At 36.4% G+C, this 27,883-nt stretch overlaps 1 protein-coding gene across 1 annotated transcript in view; it reads right to left on the bottom strand.

The window, feature by feature from the left end:
* Positions 1-27,883, bottom strand: part of ADAM22 (ADAM metallopeptidase domain 22) — a 238,956-nt gene that overhangs the window by 60,101 nt on the left and 150,972 nt on the right. Inside the window, 10 exon segments of the mRNA XM_036863312.1 lie at positions 2,303-2,354; positions 3,865-3,955; positions 4,974-5,058; positions 6,523-6,689; positions 7,502-7,573; positions 9,493-9,567; positions 12,904-12,974; positions 17,287-17,356; positions 19,408-19,471; positions 23,709-23,791. Of these exon segments, the coding sequence (XP_036719207.1) occupies positions 2,303-2,354; positions 3,865-3,955; positions 4,974-5,058; positions 6,523-6,689; positions 7,502-7,573; positions 9,493-9,567; positions 12,904-12,974; positions 17,287-17,356; positions 19,408-19,471; positions 23,709-23,791 (830 nt within the window).

Raw genomic sequence — 27,883 nt, 5'->3', positions numbered from 1 at the left:
ACAAGAGAGGCCACGATAGTGAGAGGCCCGCGCACCGCGATGAAGAGTGGCCCCCGCTCTCCGCAACTAGAGAAAGCCCTCGCACAGAAACGAAGATCCAACACAGCCAAAAATAAATAAATAAAGTTAAAAAAAAAATTAAAAAAAAAAAAGAATGGAGAAATTGTGCTGTACACATTCAATGAACTAGAGCTGTATATATATATATATATATATATATATATATATATATATATATATATATATGTACATCAGCATGGATGAACCCCACAAACATAAAGCTGATCAAGAAAGTAAGTCACAGAAAAATACATATAGTATGACGCCTTTCATATAAACTGAAAACATGCAAAGCCATGCTATATATTACTCCAACACACACACACATATACAGTAAAAGTATAAAAAAGGACCTGTGAATCATATAAACCAAATTTGACCTGCGAATGATATAAACCAAATTCAAGATGGTGGTTACCTTAGCTGGGGTTGGGAACCGATAAGAGAGAACACAGGGGGATTTAACTATGCAGACAGTGTCTTGTTTTGTTTTTATCTAGGTGATCGTATACAAGTGTATACTCTTTTATTCTTTATACCTTTCAATTATGATGGAAGTGGAGTTCAGGAGGGGAGAGAGGGAGCCTGAAAGCTGTGTGAGTAGCTGGAATGTTATCAAAATAATAAGGGCACGAGACGATAAAAGTTTAAAGTAAGGTGGTAATGATAAGCTTGGCATGAAAGGGATGGCTGTAAAATTTATTTAGAAAGAATAAAAGATTGATGCCTGATAATGTGTCAAGGGTATGACAGTATAAAAATGAAAACTTTTCTTAGGAGATGGACTGAGCACACCACTTCCCACTCTTAATTCCCACAGGTAGCTTGAAATCAGCCACTGTGGGAGCATTTACACCATAGGCTTCTACATAAGGTAGAAGGCTGCTGGAAATCTGAGAAAACTACTCATCAGGGCTCTCTTCTTGTTTTTGTTTTTGAGACACACTTCTGTTTATAACTCGTTTAATTAGAATAGAAGAAGATAAAAGAAAAGGGAATTAGAAAGTAAGCCTTCAAGAACAAAGTTGTTGCTCATTTCTTACATTTCTAGCCTAAATTCAAGGCTAAAAAGTCTTTGATCAAACTACAACAAGGTACTACCTCACACTGGTCAAAATGGCCATCTTTAAAAAATTTACGAATAACAAATGCTGGAGAGGGTGTGGAGAAAAGGGAACCCTCCTACACTGTTGATGGGTGCAGCCACTCTGGAAAACATTATGGAGGTTCCTCAATAAACTAAAAATAGAATTACCATATGATCCAGCAATCCCACTCCTGGGCGTATATCCAGACAAAACTATAATTCAAAAAGAAACATGCCCCCCAATGTTCACAGCAGCACTATTTACAATAGCCAAGACATGGAAACAACCTAAATGTCCATCAACAGATGAACAGATAAAGAAGATGTGGTAATATATACAATGGAATACTATTCAGCCATTAAAAAGAACGAAATAATGCCATTTGCCGCAACATGGATGCAACTAGAGATTATCATTCTGAGTGAAGTAAGTCAGAAAGATACAGACAAATACCATATAATACCACTTATATGTGGAATCTAAAATATGACACAAATGAACTTATCTACAAAACAGAAACAGACTCACAGACATAGAGAACAGACTTGGGGTTGCCGGGGGTAGGGGGATGGAGGAGGGATGGATTGGGAGTTTGGGATTAGCAGATGCAAACTATTATATGTAGAATGGATAAACAACAAGGTCCTACTGTATAGCAAAGAGAACTATATTCAATATCCTGTAATAAACCACAATGGAAAAAATATGAAAAAGAATGTATATATGTATGTATACCTGAATCACTTTGCTGTACAGCAGAAATTAATGCAACACTGTAAATCAACTGTACTTCAATAAATTTTTTAAAAAAGAAAGAAATTCTTTAAAAAAATTATTATATTTACCTGAAGTTGGTGGAATCATATATCCTGCATGCCCCTGACTCACCACATTTCAAATTCCCCCAGCCAAAAAAAATCTTTGACCTACTAGCTTAAAGGATAGCAATTGTTTTCATAAATAAGAGACTATTTTGTGAAAATATATTCCCTACAGAGCCATTGAGAATATCTACTTCTGTTTTTAAATGCCTGTGGTAAGGTTCCAGGCACATAAGGTTCCAGGCACTAAGTTATTGAGTGTCATCCTCCTAAGAAGACAACAGCACAGCAGAGAAAGGAACAGTGAGTTATTTTTAAATAGAAGTGGCTCACCCAGTGTCTCCCATTATGCATCCAGACCACGTGTCCTCACATTTACACTCACCTAAGAGAAAATGAATACACATGCCTTGTTACAAAGTGAAAACAGGTGCATTAGAGTAGCTCCTATTTTAAAAAGTATATGTTCTGTTTTATGCAATGCATAACAACAAAAATCTATTGTACTTTGACCCTATCGAGATTATATAATTTTTACTAAAATAAAATCTTTTCATATTTTAACAAGTGGCCATATTTTTAAAGCACTCACTTAAAATGGCTTAACAATCAAATACCAATGAAATAGTGATGCACCACTACAGGATTCTGGTTTCATAGGCCTTTATGGGAATTCTAACAATTTCTCATCCACTTTTAAAACCTCTGCACCCAAGGCTTCTGGTAGAAGGCAGTATAGTATATTGGTTAAGCAAAAGGGCCTCAGAATCAGAAATACCTAGGTTCAAAATCTGGGTATGCCACTTAATATATGTGTAATCTTGGAGACATTACCCTTTTAAGATCTAGTCACTTTATCTGTAAAATGGGAGCTGATAATGAATATCTTGCAGGATTATCTTGAGGATTAAATGAGCATCTAGATGTATATAATTCTGGCATTCAATTATCTGTTATATAATGGGTACTTCATAAATGGTAATAGTTGTAGTTAATAGAAACAATCATATTTATAATATTTGTTACTAAAATAATACAGTAAATATGATTATAATCAACTTACTCCAAATATATAGTGTTTAACCATTCCTGGTAAAGTAACTTTACCTACTTGGGAAAATATATTCATCACAGATGCTAAACCTAGCATATTTTACTAGGCCCATATTGTATTAAGCCCTTTATCAGGTCTGATCCTGGCAGGCAAATTCTACCTCTGTGGCAATACTAAAAGATGTTTTAAATAAACTGTAATAAAATAGTATGCCTTACGAATAACTTATATTAGCATAGGCTTAGTGGAAATGCTTGGGTTTTGGAGTCACACAGACCCACCTCTATAACCTACCTTGTGAACTTAATGCAATTTACTTCTAAGTTTATTCATTCAACGACACTGGTTTGAACACCTCCTACATGTCAGGCTCTGTTCTTAGCACTGGGACACATTAACTAATCAAAATAAAGGGCCCTTTCTTCAGGAAGCTCACATTCTAGCACAGGAGATAGTCAATAAATAATAAACCTGAAAAGCAAATGACTTATATGGTACAAAAATACAGAAAAAAAACAACAACAGTATGCCTTAAACCTATATGCCCAGACCATTTAAAATTACCAAACTGAATTTATGTCCTTTTTTAGATTAAATTCAACTGTGAATTTAACATCACCTGGCTTTAAATGTTTATTATACATGGAGGAAATTCATCTGTAATGTAAATATTAACATTTGTATTACTTTTGGAAAAAAAAAATTTTGGGTCCTGGATATCTTTATATTATCACTTAAACTCTTTTGATCAATCAACTGAATTAAAGAATTTCATTCTCTAAAATATTTTTCAGATAGTCTACTTTAAATACAACTAAACCACACATGTACTGAAACTTACCACTTGCTAACTTTCTTTTGTCTGAGATAATACCAATATTATGGGCTAACGACTGGGCAAGCGTAACTGCCATTAAATCCGTTTTCCCAAACTGAAAGACAAAAACAAAAATAAAATACTTGCAAATGCAAATTATTTTTTATTTAAGATGGGCCAGAGAAAATGTCACAACATAATTGAAAATAAGTAATTTCTAAGCATCTTATTTAGCAGAGGTTAAACACATAATAGCTAGTGCTGAACTACTAAGCATTTGGGAAGAAGTGGTAAGAAATAAATCCACGTTTGACTAAGTCTTACAGAGAAGACTAGAAGCCAGGGAATCATCGACTTTCGGATTTGGAAACTTACATCTGATTTTGAGCCCAAGTTCCACCAGTGACATTCCTGAAAAACTGAATACTTGTTACCACAGTTAAGCCAGTCTTTCAGATAAGAGAAAATAAAAAATAAATGTGTAATTTATTTGGAACTTTTTCATCCTTGTGTGTCCACTAGCACTCCTAAAATCCCCAAACTGAATAGAACTTGGCTTCAGAATGGTATGAGTCATAGGAAATGGTGATGATCTTTGGCCACAAGAAACTTGAAAAGACCTAGGGATACTTTTTTCGATATGCAGCCTCCCAAAGATTCAGGTATTTTTCTTTTAGATGACTTCCATCAGGTTTAGTGCCCTAGGGGTAGAAGTAACCCTTTGGAAAACCTAGTCTGTTTTTTCCTCCAAAAATTTGCCAAATATTGAGGAAGAAAATTTTCAATTGAGTTATTAAGTAGTAACCCAGTGCTTCAGGGAATTACTCAATTCTCTGCAAAAACAGTCAACGTGATAAATAGGGCCTATTTTCAATAAAGGTAAAGGTAAAGATTTTCCCTATATAATCTGTATATAGCTAAACCTGGAAATTATTCTAAGTAGAACATGAACAGAATTATCTGATATTATCTTTCCTTATTTCCCTTTTCTGGCCTCTGGCACTAACCATGTTGGTTGTTAATAAAATAACAATATCTGGAGTATGTGGAATACTGAGAAACTGTCCCTTAAATATTAGGAAAACATCATCAGCCATCGTATCACTTTGTATCTTACAGATGTTCACACCTACTTCATTCACGCCTCCTCCTTTCAGCAACGAGCAAATCCCGCCAATATACGCTGCCCCACTCCGGCTACTCTCAAATTGACTTCCCCTTTCAGAAAAGGAAAGGAAAAAGGCTTACTACTCACAGCCCACATATCATAGCACCTCTCATTGTTAATTTACCACACTTATTTCTCAATGCACATACATTTCTCTACTATATACTCCTGAGGTAAGGGAGGAATATGAAAATTGTTTGCACGCATAACCAAAGGGAAAGGTTTCTGAGGAATGTTTCCCCACGTGATCAATAAATATCTTAAATAGAACTATACCTATGAGAAAAGGATCTCTAACATGAGGTACACTTGCATGGTATTTCCGTCAAAAATGCATATAACTTGAATCTCATAGTGAGAAAACATCAGACATTCTCACAATGAGGAACATTCTATAAAATAACTGGCCTATACTCTTCAAAAATGTTAACCTCAAAAGAAACAAAGAAAGGCTGAGGAAATATTTCAGATTAAAGGAAAGTAAAGAGACATGACAATTAAATGTACTGTGTGATCCTGGATTGGATCCTGGATTTGGGCAAGGGTTGGGGGGTAGCTATAAAACATTATTGAAACAATTGGTGAAATCTGAATATAGACAGTGGGTTAGATAAAAACATTGTACCAATGTTAAATTTTCTGGTTTTGATAGTTTACTGTGGTTATATAAGAGAATGTCTTTATTCTTAGGGAATATATATATATATGTATTTAATAGTAAAGGCCCAGTAAGTAAATGTCTCCAACTTACTCTCAAATAGTTCAGGAAAAAAAACAAAAAAAGACACTGATAGATAGATAGATGGAAGGAAGGAAGAAGGATAGAAAGAAGAAAATCATAAAACAAATGGGATACAATGTTAACAATTGATGAATCTGGCTAAAGGGCATACGGTATTTCCTTGTATTATTCTTGCAACTTTTCTGTAAATTTGGAATTGTGTAAAATAAAAAGTTACCTCAAAAATACTCTTTTACTTCCATTTGTAACTTTCTTCAACAGCTCTGGCTTTAGATGGTATGTTTTTAAATTGCTGCAACTTATGATTTGCTCTTACATCAAATATGCAGGTTACCCCCCCCAGAAAAACCATAAGAGTAAGAAAAAATAAAAAATAAAATGTACCCTAGGTATACTAAGCTCTCCCCTTAGACCAAAAACAAAGATAACATTAACATTTAAAAGACAGCAACTTTAAAGAATATATCATAATTAATCTGTTGTTAAGAATACTCTTTATGAGAATTAATAGTACTTTCATTCAGTAAATGCTCTGATTAAATCTCTTGAAAAAAATTACATGAAATGTACATGCAATAATAAAATAACTCAAAATTAAATCTATTGCATATTCGTGACAGTTTCAATCTGTACTTTAAAGCTTCTTTCAAATATATCTGCCACATAAAATCCTAATTGCATTATGCAGTAGAAAGAATACATCTCACCCACAAGTAATAGAGTATTCAACATGGAATAAAAAAAGTAATAAATCATTACAAAAGTTACGTACGAAAAAAGGTGAACTGCATCACTTCTCTCTTTGATAAAATCCCTCCTGTATTTCATAAACTCACGTAGGGTGATCAATGGATTTTCAGATATGGCAAACTTGTTGTCAGCCGCCCAGGTTTCCATGGCAACCAATACTATCCTTGTCTTAAGTTGGTCTTTATATATCTAGTATATTAACAAAATGAACACACCAGCTATACATGTGGTAAAAATCAACTGATTTATGAACAGGACTACAAAGCTCCTTTTATGGAAACTCCTTGAGTTTTAGCTAAATGTGAGAAATTCCATTGTTTTTAGGGGAGACAATTGTTTTTCTAACTTACATGCATTTCCCTTGAGTAACAGAGAGTCCAATTGTTTACCAAGTCATACCCAAAGAATAGAGTACTAGTAGAAACAAAATATTGCTTTTTGACAAATCTTTGCACCCTTACTCAAGGTTCCCCCAGAGTCCATTTTCTGGCACCCTATAAGAATCACACTAGCAAAAAGTGGAACACTCATGAAGGAGATAATTTCTGTACACCCTAGCTGGCCCTAATTAAACTCATAGGGAAGGTACTGGCATTGCCTTGTCAGGAAGATTTGGAAAGTAGTTTCAGTAGAATTATTTAGTTGCATCTTTCCCATGGCACCAGGCATTCTTTTGAAAAGGCACAACTGTTTCTCCATTGCTAGAAGTATACTGTGAATATCTTTGTTAGGAGCTACGACTCAACCTTTTCTTTTCCAGTGTGAAAAATACAGGAAAAAAACTTCAGGCATAAAGCTGTAACTCTGACCACTTCCTTTTATCATTTTCCCAGCCAGGTATCAAAGTCAATAAAGTTCATGGCAAAGTTACCAGGGACTTAACAGGACACCTTGGCTAAAGTGCAATTTAGGGCAGTGAAAATATAAGAATATTATCTGATTTATTAGCAATCAGGAGATAAATTTCCTCTGTGGCAATATTGAGTCGGGTTCATACTTACTAAATCCGCCATGTTCACCACAGATTTCGCGTAGGTATTGGTAAGTACCACTGAAAGCCGATGTTTTTTAAACTGAAAGCAAAGAAAACAAGTGAAGGACTTCAAGATCATCAGCAAATACTCATCTCAGCAGAGGAAATATGGTGTAATTGAAAGGTCTCTAAAGCTTTCTGTAAAAAATGCAAGTTGACACCTAGTTCTTTAGATGCTGCGTAGTCTGACGCAACGCTCCTAAAAGTTTGAGGCCTCACAGGTCTTTGAGGTAAAGTAGAAAACACCCATTCCATCCATTTCAAAAGTTTATTTTTTATCACAAGATTGTTATTCAAAACGATAAAACATACGAAAGTTGCTGATGACTTGCAAGACATACAAATAAAGGTAGGGTGAATGCCAGAAAAACTGAATGTGAATAATGCTAAAAGTATAAAAAGTTCCACAAGACTTACTCAGTAAAGAGAAGAAAGTCCTAATGGTCACGAGGAGGTGGCTTATAGGCTTGATGTGAATAACATATATTTTTGGTTTGGCCTCAATGCTGTTTTAAAAATCAGGAAATATCATGATTTCTGGCTTCACTCAAAATTAGTATTCCAACATGGTAATAACTGGCAAGGGCTGAGAAGCAGACTCTCCCGTTGGGCAGACCATGTGACTTCTCTTTTGCCACAGGCCTCACCCCTCCCTATTGCTTTATACCTGGCTCACTTTATTTGAATTATCTGCTACAGATGCTTACAGACATCTGAATGTATGATATCCTAAAATGTCTAAAATATGTGTTCTTGCAACTTATTTTTATTCTGTAAAAATCTCAGGAAAAAGTAACATTCACGAAATCAAATTGGTAGAAAGATAGAACTTAGTCCTACCCTGAACAAGGAAGACGGGAAGAAGCACTCAATAATAATAATTATTATTAATTAATAATTAATAATCAATATTATTAGTTTAATCATATTTAAATAAATGACACATTTTCCCCAAAATAAATAATTCAAAGTAAATTAAAATGTATGTGTACCTGAAATTAAGTAAAATTCAGCAACGTGCATCACTGAATATTTTTAGTTTAAAACTCTGCCCATGAATTGAGTATACAACATGCTCATGAACTGAATATACAACATGCCCATGAATTGAGTATTAAAAAAACCCTGACTCAACAAAAAAGGAAGTTTGGCTAGGTTTTTATCCTAAAAATCTTCACTGCTTGGCTATATAAGCTTTTCTTTTTTTTTTTAAGTCTTATTCTATATTGCAGCATATATTGACTAACAATGTTGTGTTAGTTTCGGGTGTACAGTAAAGTGATTCAGTTATACTATACATGTATCTACTCATTTTCAAATTCTTTTCCCATTTAGGTTATTACAGAATATTGAGCAGAGTTCCCTTTGCTATACAGTAGGTTCTTGTTGGTTATCTATTTTAAATATAGTAGTGTGTACATGTCAATCTCAAACTCCCAATCTATCCCTCCCCTCCACCCTTTTCCCCTGGTAACCATAAGTTCATTCTCTAAGTCTGTGAGTCTGTTTCTGTTTTGTAAATAAGTTTATAAGCTTTCCAAATGGTTTACTACACAGCAAGACAGAAATAGAAAAATTGCTTTCCATTTTTTAGAATAAAGCTGTACATTGCAAACTAAAGAATCACATTATTGCTGCTTCACTTTTTCAATATAAAACGGAAGTTGCGATTTTAGTAAGAGAAGATATTAGCCCCTACATTAACTAACTGAATCCAAAGAGTTAACATTATGAGTCACAGAAATATTTTTGGAACCTCACAAAATACTGTTAATTGCTTTACCTAAGAGTGTTTCCTACTTACAGGTTGTTGCTGGGTAACAGAGATGTTTCTTTATACAAATACCTTCTCCAACTTACAACTTTACAGACTTCTTTCTTCTAAACATATTTCTGCACCCACTAGTTTTATCCTAGGCACAGGCAAGTTCAAACAACACAAAATTCAGCAAATCATACCATGAGATGATCATTCACAATCATCAGTTCAATATATTTGGTTTCCTCCTCTACGTTACGAGGATATCGACGAAGCTGCAATATAATCAAGGAAATAGCACGTAAATAAGCCTCCGATCCTGGCTACGGGAAACTTATGTTACATATTAGATTCTCAGATATTATCCCTTTTTTAGCTGAAAGCTTGTACTCTTTTACCAACCTCTCCCTACCTAGTTTCCCCCACTACCTAGCCCCTGGCAACTGCTTTTCTACTCTGTCTCTATGAGGTTTTTCTTTTTTTTTTAGATTCTACATGTAGGTGATACGATGCCATATTTGTCTTTCTCTGTTTGGCTTATTTCACTTAGCATAATGCCCTACAGGTTCATCCATGTTGTCGCAAATGACAGGATTTCCTTCTTTATTAAGGCTGAGTAATATTCCATTGTGTCTCTGTGTGTGTGTGTGTGTATATATATATATATATATATATATATATATATATATATATATACATTTTCTTTGTCCATTCATCCATTGATGGACACTTACATTGATAACACTATATTGTATAATTGAAATTTGTTAATAGAGTAGAATTTCAATGCTCTCACCAAAAAAAAAAAAAAAAAAAAGGAAATACATAAGGCGATGGATATGTTAATTAAATCCATGGGGGGAATCCTTTCACAAATATAATGTATATCAAATCATCCCACTGTATACTTTAAATATCTTACATTTGTCAATTATACTTCAATAAAGCTGAAACAAAATTTTTTAATTAAAAAAATTTTAAATATGGGAGAAATAAACAAAACAAAATTTCCCCTTTTATTTATTTAGTATTTTTTTCATTTTCATCAATTTACTTAGTTTTTGAGTGAGTAATAAATTTGCATGGTTCAAAAATTAAAGAATTATGAAAAGGTATAGGATGAAAGTTCTCCTCTCACCTCTGTCCCCCATCTACCAATTGTTACGCCTTCCCCCACAATGGGTACAGCACAGTTACTGGTTTCTTCCAGAAATATTTATGCATATAAAATCAAATATGAGATATTTTTTATTTTGTACTTCCATTTATCTCCTTCTCTTTTGCATCAGGCTATTTTCATTTAACAGTATATTGTGGAGATTATAACAAATGGTTTAAGCTCCTGAGAATCTCTGAGAGTTCTACATAGGGAGTGGAATGATTGACACTTTTACTATATAATCTCCAGATCAGGCTTTGAGACACGCCCCTTCTGCTGATAGGGTTCAGAGGATGTCCCAAGTGATATATAGGAGCTCCGTTAGGATAGTTTGGAGAGCTCTCAGGCAGTCTTTGGTTACCCAGTGCAGCTATATCTGTCTGTTCAACCACAAATTTTCTCCACCTTCAAAATCATGACCAATGAATGGTACTGTCAAGAGCCACAAAGGCAGCCACATCCTTTGGTTCTCTGCAGTTAGTCTATAGCCCAATCTTTAACAAGATCTGCAAAATTAACTTTTTCCTTTGTGCCATACTTTGACACACATTTATTTTTTCAGTAAACCTTTTTATTCACTTGCCCAAGGGCCATTTTTGTCATAAGGGTATACAATCAAACCTAAAAAAACACATGAATGTTTGAGTATTGCATTTAAACTAAAATATTTCTGCCACATGGATTTTGTTTCATTGCTAATGCATTCCCAAATTCTAAAAATCTTTACTTTTCAAAATCCCTTAAAACATCAAATTAATAGGAAATAATAGACTATAATTCTGGTTTTGGAAACCAAAAAATAACATAAACTGCATCCACTGACAAGAGTTTTTTTAATGGATTTTTTACAGATGTAATACTAAAATAAAATTTATATCAATTATTAGAAATCAAATTCACAAATGTATAAACAATAAAACATTTCTAGAAAAAAAAAAAAAAGGATGTTGTTAGGATGATAGTATTTGCTCTGTTAATTGTGGTAGAGACCTAAGCCTTTCTAACAAGTAGACTTATAACAAGTCCCAGTATTTTCTTAGTGTCAGAGAGTTGCCATATTGGCCACACGGTTTTATAACACCTCACCTCCAGGGTCCACAGCTTTCTCATAAAGGGAAATCAAGGGTTTGTCTGCTTAGCAAAAGACTGGATGTTGCAGATGTTTATGAAGAACTTCAAGGATCATGTCAAAAGAAAATTATCCCATTCTCTTGGTTCTTAAGTCATCAAAGTAAATACTGATTCAAATTAAATCCTGACGGCAATTACTTTTATCTATTTAACTGGGCCTCAATATATGTGTACATTCACAAAATATATAGAGCTCATAGTAGTAATCCATGGGAAACAACAGCTTCTGAGAGGCAGTATGTAATGCATACATGGTTATAAGCACTGCTCTGAGACCAGACTTCTAGGTCAGAATCCCAGCTCCACCACTGGGTAACCCAATGTAACCCTGGGCAAGCTTCTTAAGCCTCTTATGCTTCAATGTCTTTATCAGTAAATTAGTGATAATATTAATAATAATTCCCTCCTCAAAAGATTGTTATGAGGATTAAGTATGTTAATACAATTGCACATGGTGAGTACTCAATAAAATTTAGGAATCATCATATTAGAAATCTGTATGTAAACACATTTTATTTATACTTATTAAACATATATTAAAAAGAAGATATCTCATTCCTTCAACGGCTTTATCTTACTAGAGATCTATTTCTCTCATCCTATTTTTATGCCATACACACACACTCATACCAACCACCACCACAACTGTGATATTATCTTAATTCTGATGACCAGAGTTCTTATTTTATCTAAAACTATTTACCAGCTCTATGATTCTGGGCAAGTCATTTGCACATTTCAGAGACATCATTTTTTTTTTTGCTGTGAAAGGGGAATAATAGCACCTACTTCATGTGGTTTAAAGCGCTGTACGAACTGTTGTTATTATTAAGTTCAATATCCTTTGAACATTCATAAAGCAGACATTCGGATTTTATATCCTAGACTCCAAAGTATTGATAGCTCAACTGTGAAAATACCATTTTGTGGCTTCAAAACCTGATGGAGTCACTCTTAAGGGGGTATCTTTAAGGGGATAAATACAAGGACACGTACCACCCAAGTAGACTCCATGATGTGGTGTACACCCAGGCAAGGAAAGAGGCCTATGGTAGAAAGAACCTGAGATGCCACAGCAGGGGCCTCATAATCCATCTGTATGATGAATGACCATATTATCACCACTATGAGTGCTTTTGAGTCCATGAAATAATATGGCCCCAACTCCACTGCTCCTACGAATGTGTCACGCTTCTTGTTTACCACACTACAGCAAAAGCCTGAACTAATTCTTATCTCTCACAGACTTCATGTAGATTAAATTGATTGGCAGTTGCCAAATGTTTTTAAAACATCATGACATATACCTGTGAATACATACCTGTCGTTTACTCTGTTTTGGTCTTGGCTTCAAAATAAATTTTGGTGGAGTGATGTTTACTTGTTGGAATTCTAAAAGGAAATAAAAATAAATTAAATTTAACTTAGTGCATTTGCCAGGTTTCTTTCACAAAGGGTAATCAAAGTTTTACTAGCCCTTCTTAGTATAAATTACATAACTGTACTTTAATCATCAATGAGTATTATAATTATTATGTATAAATTACAGAATTATAGCTAATTATGAATTTTATAACATATAACATTGTGCTTAATGAAAATACAGAACATTGGTCTAAGTAACTGCATTCATATTAATACTAAATAAATATACCACAAAGGAATACAATTCAAAACAAATCTCAAACATTATTCCTGTTCTAATTTATCTCAAATTTTTTCTCAAAATTCTCCTATAAATACCATCACATTTTTATGGGGAATTGTCTGAATAGCCACTCGACCTTCACTTCCACCACTGACCTTCACTAAAGAATGACACACCAAATGTTGGTGAAGATGTGGAGCAGTTAGAACTCTCATATAATGCTGATGAGAGTATAAAGTGGTATAACCACTTTGGGAAAAGGTTCTGCAATTTCTCCTCCAACAGTAGTTCTTAAATTGTGATCCTTGGACCAGTGGCATCAGCATTACCTGGGAACTTGGAAATGCAATTTCTCATAACCCACCCAAGGTATACTTAATCAAAAGCTGTAGAAATTAGTGCAGCCACTATGGAAAACATTATGAAGGTTCCTGAAAGAATTTAAAAGAGAAATACCATATGATCCAGCAATCCCAATTCTGGGTATATAGCCAAAGGAATTTAAATCAGGATCTCAAAGAAATATCTGTACTCCCATGTTCACTACAGCATTATTAACAACAGTCAAGATACAGAAGCAACCTAAATGTCCATCAGTGGATGAGTGGATAAAGAAAATATGATATATACATACAATGGAATATTATTCAGCCTTAATAAAGGAAATCCTGCCATTTGCGACAACATAGATGAACCTAGAGGACATTTTGTTAAGTGAAATAAGCTAGACACAGAAGGACAAATACTATAGGATACCACTTATATGAGGGATCTAAAATAGTCAAACTCAGAGAAACAGAGATTAGAATGGTAGTTGCCAGGGGCTGCGGGGAGGGGGATATAAGGAGTTATTAGTCAAAGTGCACAAAGTTTCAGTTATACAAGATGAGTAAGTCCTAGAGATCTATTGTACAGCTTAGTGCATATAGTTAACGATACTGCATTGTATACTTAAAAATTTGCTAAGAGGTTAGATTTTATGTTAAGTGTTTTTATCATCATCATAAATAAACAGGGCTGGAGGAAACTTTTGGAATGGATGGATATGTTTATGGCAGAGATTGTGATGATGATTTCATGGGTGTATATTTATCTCCAAACTCATCAAGTTGTATACAGTAAACATATAAAGCTTTTTGTATGTCAATTATACCATAATAAAGCAGCTGAAAAAAAAAAACAACAACAACCCTAAAGATGAGGCCAGCAATCTGTGTTGACCAAGCCCTCCAGGTGATTCTGATGCATGCTGAAGTTTGAGAACAATGGTATACAGTTAAACATATACCTACCTTATGACCCAGTGATTTCACTCCCAGGTATTTGATAGAGAAATGTAGACGTGTGTCCACAAAAAAGATTTGGACAAGAATTTTCATAGTTGTTATAGTCATAATAGCCAAAAACTGGAAACAATCCAAATGTCCATCGACGGAAGAGATAAAAAATTGTGGTATATTCATACAATAAGAACATACTCAATAATATAAAAGAAAGAACAATTGCTACCCTCAACAACATATATCTCAGGCATGTGCTAAGCAAAACAAACTGAACATGATGCATAATTCCATTTGTATGAAGAGCTACAACAGGAGAAACTAATCTATGGTGAAAAAGTCAGAAAAGAGACTGCAGAAGTGGTGGCACTGACAGGGAACAGACACAAAGGAAGTTACTGGGGTAACAGAAATGCTCTATATCTCACCAGGGGAGTATATGGGTGTCAAAACTCAGCAAACAGTACACTAGTTTCACGTATTTCATCATAGTAATTTTCTATTGCAGTACAATTGACATACAATATCATATTAATTTCAGGTGTACATCACAGTGATTTGATATTTATTGAATGTATATCGTTTGAAATGGTTTTAGGTAAGTCTAGTTACCATCTGTCTCCATACAAAGTTATTACATATTATTGACTACATTCCCTATGCTTTACATTACATCCCCATGACGTATTTATTTTATAACTGGAAGTTTGTACCTCATCACCCTCTTTACCTATTTCACCTGGCCCCCATTCCCATCTGCTCTGGCAATCACCCAACTGTTCTCTGTATCTATGAGTCTATTTCTGTTCTGTTTGCTTAGTTTGTTTTTCATTGTAGTGATATTTAGAACACTGAGTGCTAAGTGGTCAGTGTTTAAATAAATAAGCTTTTCTCAAAATGTGTTCTTAGGAATACTAGTCCTGAGAGATGTGTCAGATGAAACAAAACGTTCCACAGTCAAACAAGTTTGGGGAGCACCTGATCATATTTCTATCTCTGGCAAATACATAATGCATAGCAAAAAAAAAAAAAAAGACATAATATAATCTGAAACTCAGTGACACTTTATTAAATCTAAAATAAAAAAGCTTACTTTTGAGCTTATATCATAAATATTGCAGTTTTAACATTTGTCTATTTTTTGTTTCCTTCTCATTTGTCATAGTAAATCTAAATATCTTGAGAGACAAATGACACTCAAAATTGACATTGTAAACTTCTGATAAGAAAAGAAAACCAGGAACAAACTGAGACAGACTTGAGTTTTCAAAGAATATGTTCAAAACTCATTTTAATAACAGCAAAACTGCTGAGTCACTTCCAAAGTTTCTGTTGTAAAGAAACCCTGAACAAAGTTTTTTAAAAATTATAAGATTGTATCATGGCAAGCCTACAATAAAGTCCTTAGGGGGGACTCTTTAGTTATTCCTTTAAATATTAATTAATGTTTATTGTTTCCAGTAATGCCTATAAGATTGTAACTTTGTTCTCAGGCAGCTAACCATGATTTATTTTCTTCCCATAACAGGGATTATAAAAAGTTTCATAGATAACGAAGGAATAGTCTAAAGTGTCCATGTAAAATAAAAGCAGCTAGCTATATGCTCATTTGCAGATTTTTCCAAATAGTGAATTGTATAAAACAGGATCTTCTATTTCTTTGGCAGCAGGAGAGAAGGGGTGAGTTCTGTTTCTCTTCAGGGTAACCGCAGAAGGTCAAGGAGTTACAAATTTGTTTCAGAGAGGAAGGAACATTAGAAAACACTTATTTCATTTTCCAATGAGAAGACAATGCAGCCTTTAAGTCATTTTCCTAAGTAGTAGTTTAGGGATTGCTTTAGTCTAGTAATTTTTCCATTTGCCCTTGTGCCTCTCTCCCAGGGTACATTCTCATAATGCCATAATCCAAACCCCCATTCAGCCCCTTACTAGCTGTGGGACTCTAGAAAAAACAAACTAGCTGAGCTTCTGTTTCTTCATCTATAAAATAGGAATGATAATATTGACCTCACAGAGCTGTTGCAAAGATTAAAAAGAGTTTAAAAATTAGAATGTACTATGGCCATAGTCAGGGCTCACTAAATAGGGGAGGAAGCATCTCCACATCAGATATTCAAAGTGTGTCCTATCTTTAGAAGGAGAACATGAATGAGTCTAGCATAGCCAAAGATAAATGCACTCTGCATAATCATTGCTCCACTAACAAGGCCAAAGCATGAGTACTCTGCCTTTCTTTCCAAGAGAAGACATGGATGCAACTCTCATATCAAATCTGTAAATAGATGGACCCATACACACACATGGGAAGGAAGACCAGTTTCACAAATAGCACATCATGATGATAAATGTTAATCTACAATAGTTCTTTCTTAAAATGCTGGGGCAAAAAGAGATGAGGAAACAACAAACAGGAAAATAATTAAGGGTTCATCTCTATGTTTACAAACTCAGTATTTCACCAAGAATGAATTTTATATATTCTATGTATGCAGACCAATTTTTGCTTTAACATTATTTCTCCTGTAATACCTTACTTTGAGTCTTATAATTTTAAAAAGTTTTCCTTCATCATGTTCAAGCTATATCTTTCCAAACTCATCCACTATAAACATGAGGTAGGTTTGCATTTTATTCTCTCTCTTGATGTCACTTGACTTTCTAAAACTGTTATGAGCAGTCACAGACTGATGATATTCCACATATAATTAGCTCTAAAGCATTAAAATGAATTACTGAAGTTGTCTTTTTTTTTTAAATCACTATAAGAAGATCATACCAGATGGAAGATCATCCAAGGGAAATTCAAACAGTCTGGATTTGTAAACCGAATGAAAACGGAAATCCTCCTGAAACAACACAAACAAGAGAGATGAGGCATGAACAACCAGATATCTCCAGGCTCAAGCAATCATAGCTGGAGGAGCTCAGACCTTAAAAGAACCGTCGCTTGACTACGCATTCTCTTGGGTTTGGAAAGGCGAAGAGCCATTGCACAACCCCTCCAGCTCACTCTTGTATTCTCCCAGCACCAGAGTGACAGCCCATTGAAAGCAAAACGCCTTCACAGACAGAGAAGCCAAAGCCTGCAGTAATCAAAAAGAAATGAATGGACCTATTCCCCCAAAGAGAAGCAAGACGTCTGGGAAAATGGGTTAATGTTTTTTACGACTGGTTCCTTTCCACGGAGGCCTGCCCCCTTTTAGAGCCTGACAGCTTTGTTAGGCACACTGCAGAGCTAACAGTCTGCCTGTACTGGGAAGCAGGATGACTGGAACAAGCAGAATGCCCAAAGCAGACCCTGCCTCAAAATTCAAGTGTCACGTAAACTTCTGTGAAAAACCAACAGATAAAAAGCCATGTTTCATCTAAGAAAACTTAATGAACATTCAAATAACTTCATCTGGCTTCCTTCAATTACCAAAAAAAGAATGTCATAAATAGTCAAGTTTCATGATATTACTTTCTTAAAAAATCACACTGTCGGGCTTCCCTGGTGGCGCAGTGGTTAGGAATCTGCCTGCCAATGCAGGGGACGCGGGTTCGAGCCCTGGTCTGGGAAGATCCCACATGCCGCGGAGCAGCTAAGTCCACGCACCACAACTATTGAGCCTGCACTCTAGAGCCCGCAAGCCACAACTACTGAAGCCCATGTGCCTAGAGCCCGTGTTCTGCAACAAGAAGCCACCGCAATGAGAAGCCTGCGCACCACAACGAAGAGTAGCCCCCGCTCACTGCAACTAGAGAAAGCCCGCACACAGCAACGAAGACGCAACACAGCCAAAAATAAATAAATAAATTTATTTAAAAACAAAAAAAATCACACTGTCAAGCAAAGTGACAGGACAGCTTTCAGTGGGTACCCAGAAAATAACACACAAAACAGATAGTTTCCCACACAACATTGTTTATGAGTGGCAAAACAATGTGTGTTTCTTGAAATTATTTGCCTCTCTAAGTGTTTGATCAGTGTTCCATGATACATGGAAGAATATCTGTGTGTACAGAGCTAGGATGGAAGTGCATTATGTTTCTCTGTAGCCAGTAATAGTAACCCTTTTCTAATTTGTGAAAAATGAATGTTTCAACTAAAGTGAGAGAGAGAATTGAGAAAACCCAGATTTCTCTAAACTTCGTCACCACGGGGCCTTAAAGAAAATGGGCAATAGAGAAAAATCTGGAATCTAGAAAAGAAAAAGGGTGGAAAATCACATTATCTGTGGATTCGATCTGTTATGAACTGACTGTGTGTCTTCCAAAATTCATGTTTAAGCCCTAAACTCCTAATGTGATTATATTGGGAGACAGGGCCTGTGAGGATGCAATAAAGGTTAACAGAGGTCACAAGAGTGAGGTCCTAATCTGATAAGGCTTGTGCTCTTATAAGAAGAGGAAAAGACACCAGACCTCACACTCTCTCTCTGTCATGTGAGGACACAGTGAGAAGGTGGCTGTCTGCACCCCAGGGAGAGAGCCCTCAATGGACACTGAACCTGCTGGCACCTTGATCTTGGACTTCCAGTCCCCAGAACTGTGCGAAAATAAATTTCTGTGGTTTAAGTCACCCAGTATTTTATAATGATAGCCTGAGCAGATTAAGACAGACCACAGCACATTACGGTGGAGATAGAAATGAAGGCTTCAGAACACCTCAGAAGGAAAGTACTTCCAACCGAATGGAAGAGTAATAGTCAGATTTTTTTGGAAAAGATCACTGTGATTTTGCCTTATTCACTATTTAATTTAAATATATATGTGTATATATTATACGTATATATGTATACATATATTCCTGACCCTAAAATATGAAAATAAAGCAAAATAGAGAGAAAAAAAGAGGGAAAAAAAGCTCCCAGCATCAACATTTACATTTGCCACAGCAAACAGAAGGAGCACTTACTTGGGAGGTGTCATTTCCTTCTGGCTCGATGAGATAGGTGTGGTTCCCATCACAGAACATCCCACTGCCAAGGACAAGAAAATAGTTAGGCCTGGCAATTGACTCTTGCCTCAGAACAAGATCATTTTAAAGTCAGCAGCAGCCGGAGGGCCAGTTTGCTTCTCAATGCCCACTTCCCAGTCCCACCCATCACACAGGGTGCACACCACATAGCACACCCCCCACACACACATACCAACCACACCACACATCATACACACTCACACATACCACCCATACCACACACACACACACATACACCACACACACCACCCATACTACACACACACCACCCACATACCATACCACACACACACACCATATACCATACCCACAACCCCACACATATACACACCACATACCACAGACACACACACCCCACTCCACGTATCTCACACACACACATACATACACACACATCATATACATTTAATAAGATGAAAAAAGCTGCAGGAAGAGCAGAATAAGGCGGGCACAAGGCAGCAGGATGCAGGGAACAGGGCGCAAATCTGAAGTTCAGTTTTGGACCTCATTGGCTAGAGATGACTATCAGCCAATTGAGAAATCCTCTGGAGGGCATCTTAAGCTACATATGGCCTCGACTCCCACTCAGAAAGATCCGATAGCCACCCCATTTAGAGGAATGTGGTTTTTCTACTAAGATCAGGTCCCTTCTGATACTGAAGGAACTTGTGTTACCACTCAGGTGTCTGAGGGGGGTGAAGCTGTGATCTTCTGCAGTCACTTTTCAGTGTTAGGTGGAAATGACTGCATTATACCCAAGCTGCTAACCATAGAATAGTATGTGTCTTTCATTGATCGCTTAGTGAAATCAGCTGGTTTCCTGAGCTATAATTATAATGGCCTCCAGCTCTGTGTCTATCCAAATTCATTCACTCCTGCAGTAACATCTTCCACATGTCCTCTACTTTCATATACCCTTAGAACTGCCCTTTTCACATCTGTAATGTTTTCAACCCAAAGTGCACTTTCTGAATTTGGATGACATTGCATTTGGAATTTAAAGATAAACAGATGCAGATTGTAAGATATTACTGACAATATATGCCTAAGGAATCAGTGAGGGGAGCATTTTCAGAACAGTAGACCAAATATGGCAGTGAACATTCTGCTGATAACAGGCCAGACCCAACCAGAAAACTGTACAAAACCATCACCCTTTGTCAAAGTTCACATGGCTACACTGATTAAGTAGCAAGCAGATTGTTTTGTTTAAATAGTATTGGGTGCTATTTCCTCTTGAATTAAGTTAGTATCCAATGCAAAAATCAGTTATTTTTTATTGGATTTAAACATCATGATACATGGTATAAACAAAGCAGATTCTGACACCATCCATGAAGATTCTGGTTCCCTAAATGAATTATTATTATTTTTTTGGCCCCAGGGCATGTGGAACTTCCTGGACTAGGGATCGAACCCATGCCCCCTGCACTGGAAGTGTGGAGTCTTAACCACTGGACCACCAGGGAAGTCCTGGTTCCCTAAATGAAAATATGCCATTTTTGATTCTTTAACAATTAAAAAGCATGTGTGTTTCATTTACTTTGAGGATTGAAAGCTTTCTGTTACATTTATATAAATTCAAAATAGTATACTGAGTCCATCACAGAGTTTATAATTGATAAAATCCTATAGCTAGGACCAAGTCATTACTGGCCAATCGATTGAGCTAAAATTTTAAAAGGCTGCACCAAAACAAGATTTTGAAAGGAAATAGTCATTCTTACAAATTGCCACAAGAGGGCAATAAACTTACATTTGATTCCATTCTTTAATGTTCCCATAGTTACAGGATTTTGTCAAAACATCAGACATACCAGGACCAAAATATTGCCCATCAGTCCTTCGAATTTGAAAAAAAATGTGCTCCTGCAGGTTCTTTATGGAAAAGATATGAGTTTGATCATTTTACCCTTTATGTTCTTTAATGGAATGCAGTAAATCAAGAAAAATGAAAAATCTCAACATGTACTTGGTCATTTATAGAAGATGAGTCATGGATGAAATAATATATCTCATATCTAAATCACTGCAATTGAGACAACATAAATTATTTAATATTTATAAATAGCTCCCCCAAATATTTCTGTCAGCAATGTTTGTTCAGAAGGTAAAATCAAGATGAAAAGTAATAATTAATAAATAACAAAAAGGAACAAGAGTGAATTTTTTCACATGCTCATAAAAGTCTAAGAACACCAAAATACATTTGTACACAATCCTGACAGTGTCCCTACACACGGTGGGTTTTCTGTTTGTTTCTTCTTGTTTAGTCTTAAATGAAAAAGTTTCTAAAGGGAGAAATAAATTTTACTTAGTTACAACAACAGAAGCCGGCTCTGAGTTCAACTCCTCATCTAGTCACTAAAACGTCCTTAAAGTTCCCTTTCCATCCTTAGAACTGTGTAGCATTAGTAGCTCTTGGTCCGAGGGTCTCAGGTCTGTTAGGGTCCTTAGAAGGCAGTAATACCTTCTCTCTGATTCTCACAATATTGTGTCCATTTGGAAAACTGGGGGGTGGGGGAGGGGAGGGGCAGGGAGGAATTGGAACATGCACTGGGCAAGACACTTACACTGTGACTTTGGACTGAGATTTTAAGAGGAAGAGAGAGGAAGGAGAAAGCCTAGAACAGACATTTGCTGTCACAAAAGTCGGCAGGCCCAGTGTACTATTCCTGGCTGACAGCTGTGCTCATCTTGAGATCAGAGATGACAATTTTACTGCTGAAGGGGATATCGACGTTTCTTTCTCCAGATTAAGAACACAGAGGCTCTCAGATATTAGGAACGGATTCCATGTTTGTAAAAATGTCTCCTTATTCAAAGAATTTATTTAAAATTAGTAAAATGGTCCTTTAGAAAAAAAGCAATAAGCAAATGAAGGTCCATCCTGCTCTCAGGCATGTGACCTCCTCTCTCTGGCTATTTATCTGATCCCTGTGTTCTCTCCTTCCTGCCTCTCACGTACCTACTGCCAGAGCCTGACCAGAGGCACCACTTAGGCAGACTGGCTAGACTTCCCAGCCTTTCCCATTAGGTCTCTTTCCTCACTTTCTTTGGACCTGTCAGTCGAACCCCTCTCCTGGAAGATTCTATCAAAGCCTGTTCCAGGGCCCACTCCATCTTCTTCAGATGACATCTCTCTGGAGCCCTCAGGGCTGACCTCATTCTTCAGTGCCCACTCTCAGCTTGCGTTTTTCTCAGTTTTTTTTCTCTCTCAAAGAAAACAAGTATACCTACCACATTCCATAACACGAAGCTGGGCTAGATTTAGCTTCCCCACTAGACTGGGAGCTCTTGCGGGCAGGGCTCACGTTCTAATTCCCTTAATATTCCAAGTGGCTGGAACACACCAGATGCTCAATAACTGTTGGTTAGATGAAAAACCCACGTCTCTAACTTGGTAACAGACAGGAAGTATTTTAAAGCTTCCAAACAAAAATTTCACAAAACTAAAGTGCTAGCTGGTTCTGGGCCCCAAAAAGTAACAAGGAGCTTGGATGATTTAGTCTAAGTAGAATGCTGAGGGCTGACACAGTATCTTTATAAGGGGTCACAAGACAAGTAAGAGACAGACAGCCACCTGGGTATCACCATCATCGACAGGATGGAGGAAGCTGATCTATTTCCAGAGTAAACATCAGCAAATCTACTTTGATAGTGAAGGTTATGTAAAAGGAAGCAAGGCCCTGAGGAAGGATGAACTTCATTCCATAGAGATTTCTGAGAACAAATGGACCCTCCCACGAGTTTGCTGAGAGTTAGGTGGGATTCTGGCTGACTAAAGGCCTAAAACACATGAGCTCTTGAGATCACCTGCAGCCCTTGTCTTTGTGCAAGGAGTCAGGAGTCTCCACCTCCTGAAATCTCTATTATTCCATACAAATGTAAAAATGAACATCAAGGAGTAGGAGGGGTAGAACGGGTACCAAGGGGCTACACACCCACGGAAACAGAGAACAAAGTTACCCAAACCACTCCTGTCTCCATCTGGATGAAACTAGAAAAATGTTTCAAACATCACTAAGGATGCATATTATAATCATAGAGCCCCTGGTTTCTGCATCTCTAACAATCTGCTTGGTTTATAAACCACAAAGGAGAAAAAGATTTGATCCGTCACTGATTTAAAATTAGTTCTTGATATAAAATAGAGATTTTGACCACGGTGCATTAAAAATAAAGAAAATAAGTGATTGAAAAAAAATGGATGATACAAAAAATTTGGGGACACTTACTGAAGTCCATGGCATGTTGACAATGCCACAAATGAGGCAGGGTTTCCTCGGATGTGGCCCTGGTAGTAACAGTGCTCTCCTCCCTGAAAGCAGAAATAGAGAACATAAGCCTTTGCCATCACAAAGAGAATCTGCCACATCGTTTCACAGGTTTCTGCCCACACTGCACCTCCATGTGCAAAGCTCTGTACAATGTTTCACTATCCAGGCTAGTATTATCAAACCATTTCTAACAGAATTATTCATAAACACTCCCAGCGAGCTGACTCCAAATCAAAAGACAGGGAAATAAAAGTTGACTTAACTTTCCTTTTATGTAGGTGATGATAGACGGAACAAAGAAACAGACTCTGAAATACATATGTGGCCCCCAGCACCAGGAAAAGTTCAATCAGCGATTTCCCCAGTCCTGAGAAACTCAACCTTGAGTAGCAGCAAAATGATGTGCTTTCCCATAAAGTGAAGTAAAATGAATATAAATCATCTGAGAGTCACTAAATTAAATTGATGGAGAAAAATGCCTATTTTTACAGTTATCAAAACTTGACAAGTTTACACTAGTCTTTTCTCCAACCAGGAATGGCTTTACTGGTAAGCAGTCTAGGGTAGGGTTTGAAATTGAGAAGTTTCTTCTAGAAGTGAGCCAAATTAACGAAATTCCACTAAGAGACTCATTTCTTTGGATTAAATGTTCCTGGAAAAGGTAACAGGGTAGAGCCTCTGGCATCTCAAGGTGGTACCCCAGTCGTTAGATGCTTGCTACTCAGACTGCGGTCTGGAAAACAGCAGCAATGGCATCACCAGAAGCACGTCAGAAATGCAGAATCCCAGGGCCCACCCCCGACCTACTGGATCAGAATCAGCATTTTAACAAGGTACCTAGGTGATTCATATGCACATTTAAGTTTGAGAAGCACTGGTCTAGATGACCTCTCCCATTCCCCCACTAATCTCCCATTTCCTCAGAAGCTGAAAGCTTCTAATTCAACTGACTCACTGATATGTGAAAGAGCAATGTAGGAAGGACTGAAGGAATGGGTGTTTTAAAGGGGCAAATGTTACCTACTTCACAGTCTGGCTTAAGGACTAACCCCACTTAAAATACTCAGTGCTTGACAAGGGCAGGGGAGAGAACAGGAAGACATAATGATGGAACAAGGTTGAAGACATTTTCTTCACCAGAATTCCAAGGAAGGCAGCCTGGCCTGAGCCTGCTGTTCCTCATGAGATAATCCCACAGGACAGGGTGAAGCTCAGCTTTGCTGAGGGAGCAGAGAGCAGGCAAAATGGCACGCAGCACAAGCCCTGACACCCTGACACCGCCACACTCCCAAGGGAGTCACTGAGAATCACGAACTGAGGACTGGGGTTGGATCGGATGGAGGATAAGATAGGGAGGTCCTTCACGTGTGATTCTGACAGGCAATGGAACCCAGAAGGCCATAGACTTAAGGGGAGAAACAAAGCCAGTCCCTGACTTCTGGGGTAGGGTTGGTTTGGCTGTTAACAGTGTGAGCTATTAGCTCCTTCACTTACTAGCCGTGTAATCTCAAGCAAATCACAGAGCCTCCCTGTGTAATAATCTCATAGGGTTGTTCAGAGGATTAAAGAGCTAACATGCATAAAGGGCTTAGAATAACACATGGCACTTGGTACACACTCAATAAACGTTTGCTACCATTATGATTACTGTGTGTCACCTATTGTCCTACTCAGTTTACTCACACAGTCTCCTTAAATCCTCACATCGCTTCTACAAAGAAATACTGTCGTCTCTATTTCACATAGGAGGTCACAATCTCTGAGAGTCAAGGCTGTCCACCTGGGAAGTTGCCAAGTAGGGGTGCAAACTTTGTGTGAATGTGTGAATGCGAGGCCTGTGTTCTTCCCCCTACATTACTTATGAGTTGGACCTAGAACCTGTGAGTTATGCAGTGCAAGCTTCCCCTAGGCTGCTTTTGTTTGTTTGTTTGTTTTTAGTTTTTGGAGTAAAGCTGGGGGGTAAATTTAACAGAACTTAAAATTCCCTCTGTTGGGCTGTTGGATTGGTGAACTACCCAAAAGATTAGTGGAGGAGAGGTTACTATGTTTCAAATGACCTTGATTTCCTGGACACATCTGATTAGACCAATCAAAACTCTACCATTTGATTGGCCAGACACAAAAAGCCAAAGGTCAATGGGGTGACCTGGAAAGACAGAGCAGCATTTCTTTAAATTGGACACAGACTAAAAAACCCAATCAGATCTCTCTCAGAGGTCTAAAACTCACAGTGAAGAGTAGGTAGAAAGATAGTAGAAACAAAGAGAAACAGAAACCAGGAAGATAATCACAAGAATTATGGTGTCAGGTTAGGGAACAATGGAAGCTGACAAGTCATTGTATGTGGGGAAAATACATCAGAGGTACAGGCATATAAGACATGTTTTATAAATTACTAAAGTTTTCTTTAAAATACCAACTTTGGAAACATGTTATGTTAAATCATAAAAAAGGACAAAGAATTCATGTTTTGAAACAATCCATTATATAGGGGCTAAATAGATGATTAGATAATAGAAAACAATCTTTCACTAATTTCTGATTCTGAAAAATAGGAGTCAATCCAAAAACAGCATATGATCATGGTCCGTCTGCACAAAAGCCTAACACTGCAAATGAAGTGAAGAGCTCAATATGGTTGAATCATTATCAAATGTTTCCATGACACTTCAAGAGAAGCATAAACACCAGGGAGGGAAATCTCCTCAATTTAGACTATTACAATTCAAATCTTGAGGCTCTCAACTGGCATTATATGTAATTCTTCTAAATAATGGTGGAAATTAATTTTTGTGTTGTAACTTTTTTTTCAGGACTTATTCATCATAAATCAACAATTATTTCAACTTAGAACTAAAGTAGATTGTTTTTTTTCCTTTGACATGCCTGGAAATATTTCTTAGTCCAGAATAGAGGCCTTAATGTTGAAGGGCTTCTTTAATTTATATAAATCTATAGTTAAATTATTAAAATAAATAGACAAAATAAATTTAATAGATTTTTGCTTTTAAATAAGTATTTTCACACATTATTTTTAAAATAATAAATACTTATGGCAAAAATCCTAAGAATTCAGGCGGTACATGGTAAAGAGTGAAAATATCCCCTTCCTACACATTGTCCAGGCTTCAGTTGCTTCCTAAAAGGTAAGCATTTTTGACAGATTTTGTGTACCACATCAGGAGTCGTCTATGCATATTTAAGGAAATGTGTATATACATAAATATACATATATCCTTTTCAGCGCATAAATGAGTTTACACTACCCATACTGTTGTGCCACTTGATTTTTTTCCTTAAGGTAACCTTAACATCAACTTCATTCTTTCAATGATGCAGAATATTCTATCACAGGGGTGGACCACAATTCATTTAAACAATCCTGTACAAATGGACATTTAGGTTATTGCAACAAACATTCTTTCATATATTTCTGTGCACTTCTGTCAGTATATATGTAGGATAGATTACCAGATGTGTAGGTCAAAGAATATGTGCGTTAAAAATTTTAGTGAATAGTTTAAAAGACAAATATAATTGTATTTCTTTACACATATCTGTTTTAAAAGATGCATGGCATTTTAAAATAATAAAATGCATTTTATTAAAAATTACACATTTTAATAAAGACTACCACTTAAACCAACTTTCTCAAATCTTATCAATAATAAAGATTCTCCATATCTTCACACGACTTTCTTAAGGAATGAGATGCTTTATGGAAGTAGGTATTATAGAAAATAACCTAAGACAGATGTTGTAGGAAAAGAAAAAAGCCAGCACATCCCAACAGAGTTTAGCTCTTTATCCAACTGCCAGTCATGGCTTTATTCTTTACTGTCTCTTTTGTTCCAGAAATAAATCCATTGTCCTTGAAACTTTCTTCATACTCGTTGATTTAATAACACAGTCATAACAGTACAGATGTTTATTTTTAGCTAATTAGATAGTTGTAGCTAAAAAAATTACCCACCTCTATAAAAATGAACTATATGATAATTCACATGTCATACTGGTTTATCTTCCCTGTGGAAAAAAGCTTACTGAAATTTAATTCTAGGGAAGTCGAAATAATCATTTATTTGAAAAATTCAAACACAAACCACATTTTTATTAAGCATCCAGAACTCAAA

Source organism: Balaenoptera musculus, chromosome 9, assembly GCF_009873245.2.
Source record: "Balaenoptera musculus isolate JJ_BM4_2016_0621 chromosome 9, mBalMus1.pri.v3, whole genome shotgun sequence".
In the NCBI taxonomy this organism is placed as follows: Eukaryota; Metazoa; Chordata; class Mammalia; order Artiodactyla; family Balaenopteridae; genus Balaenoptera; species Balaenoptera musculus.
The sequence above is the reverse complement of the archived record's forward strand: the minus strand, read 5'-3'. Positions and strand labels throughout refer to the sequence as shown.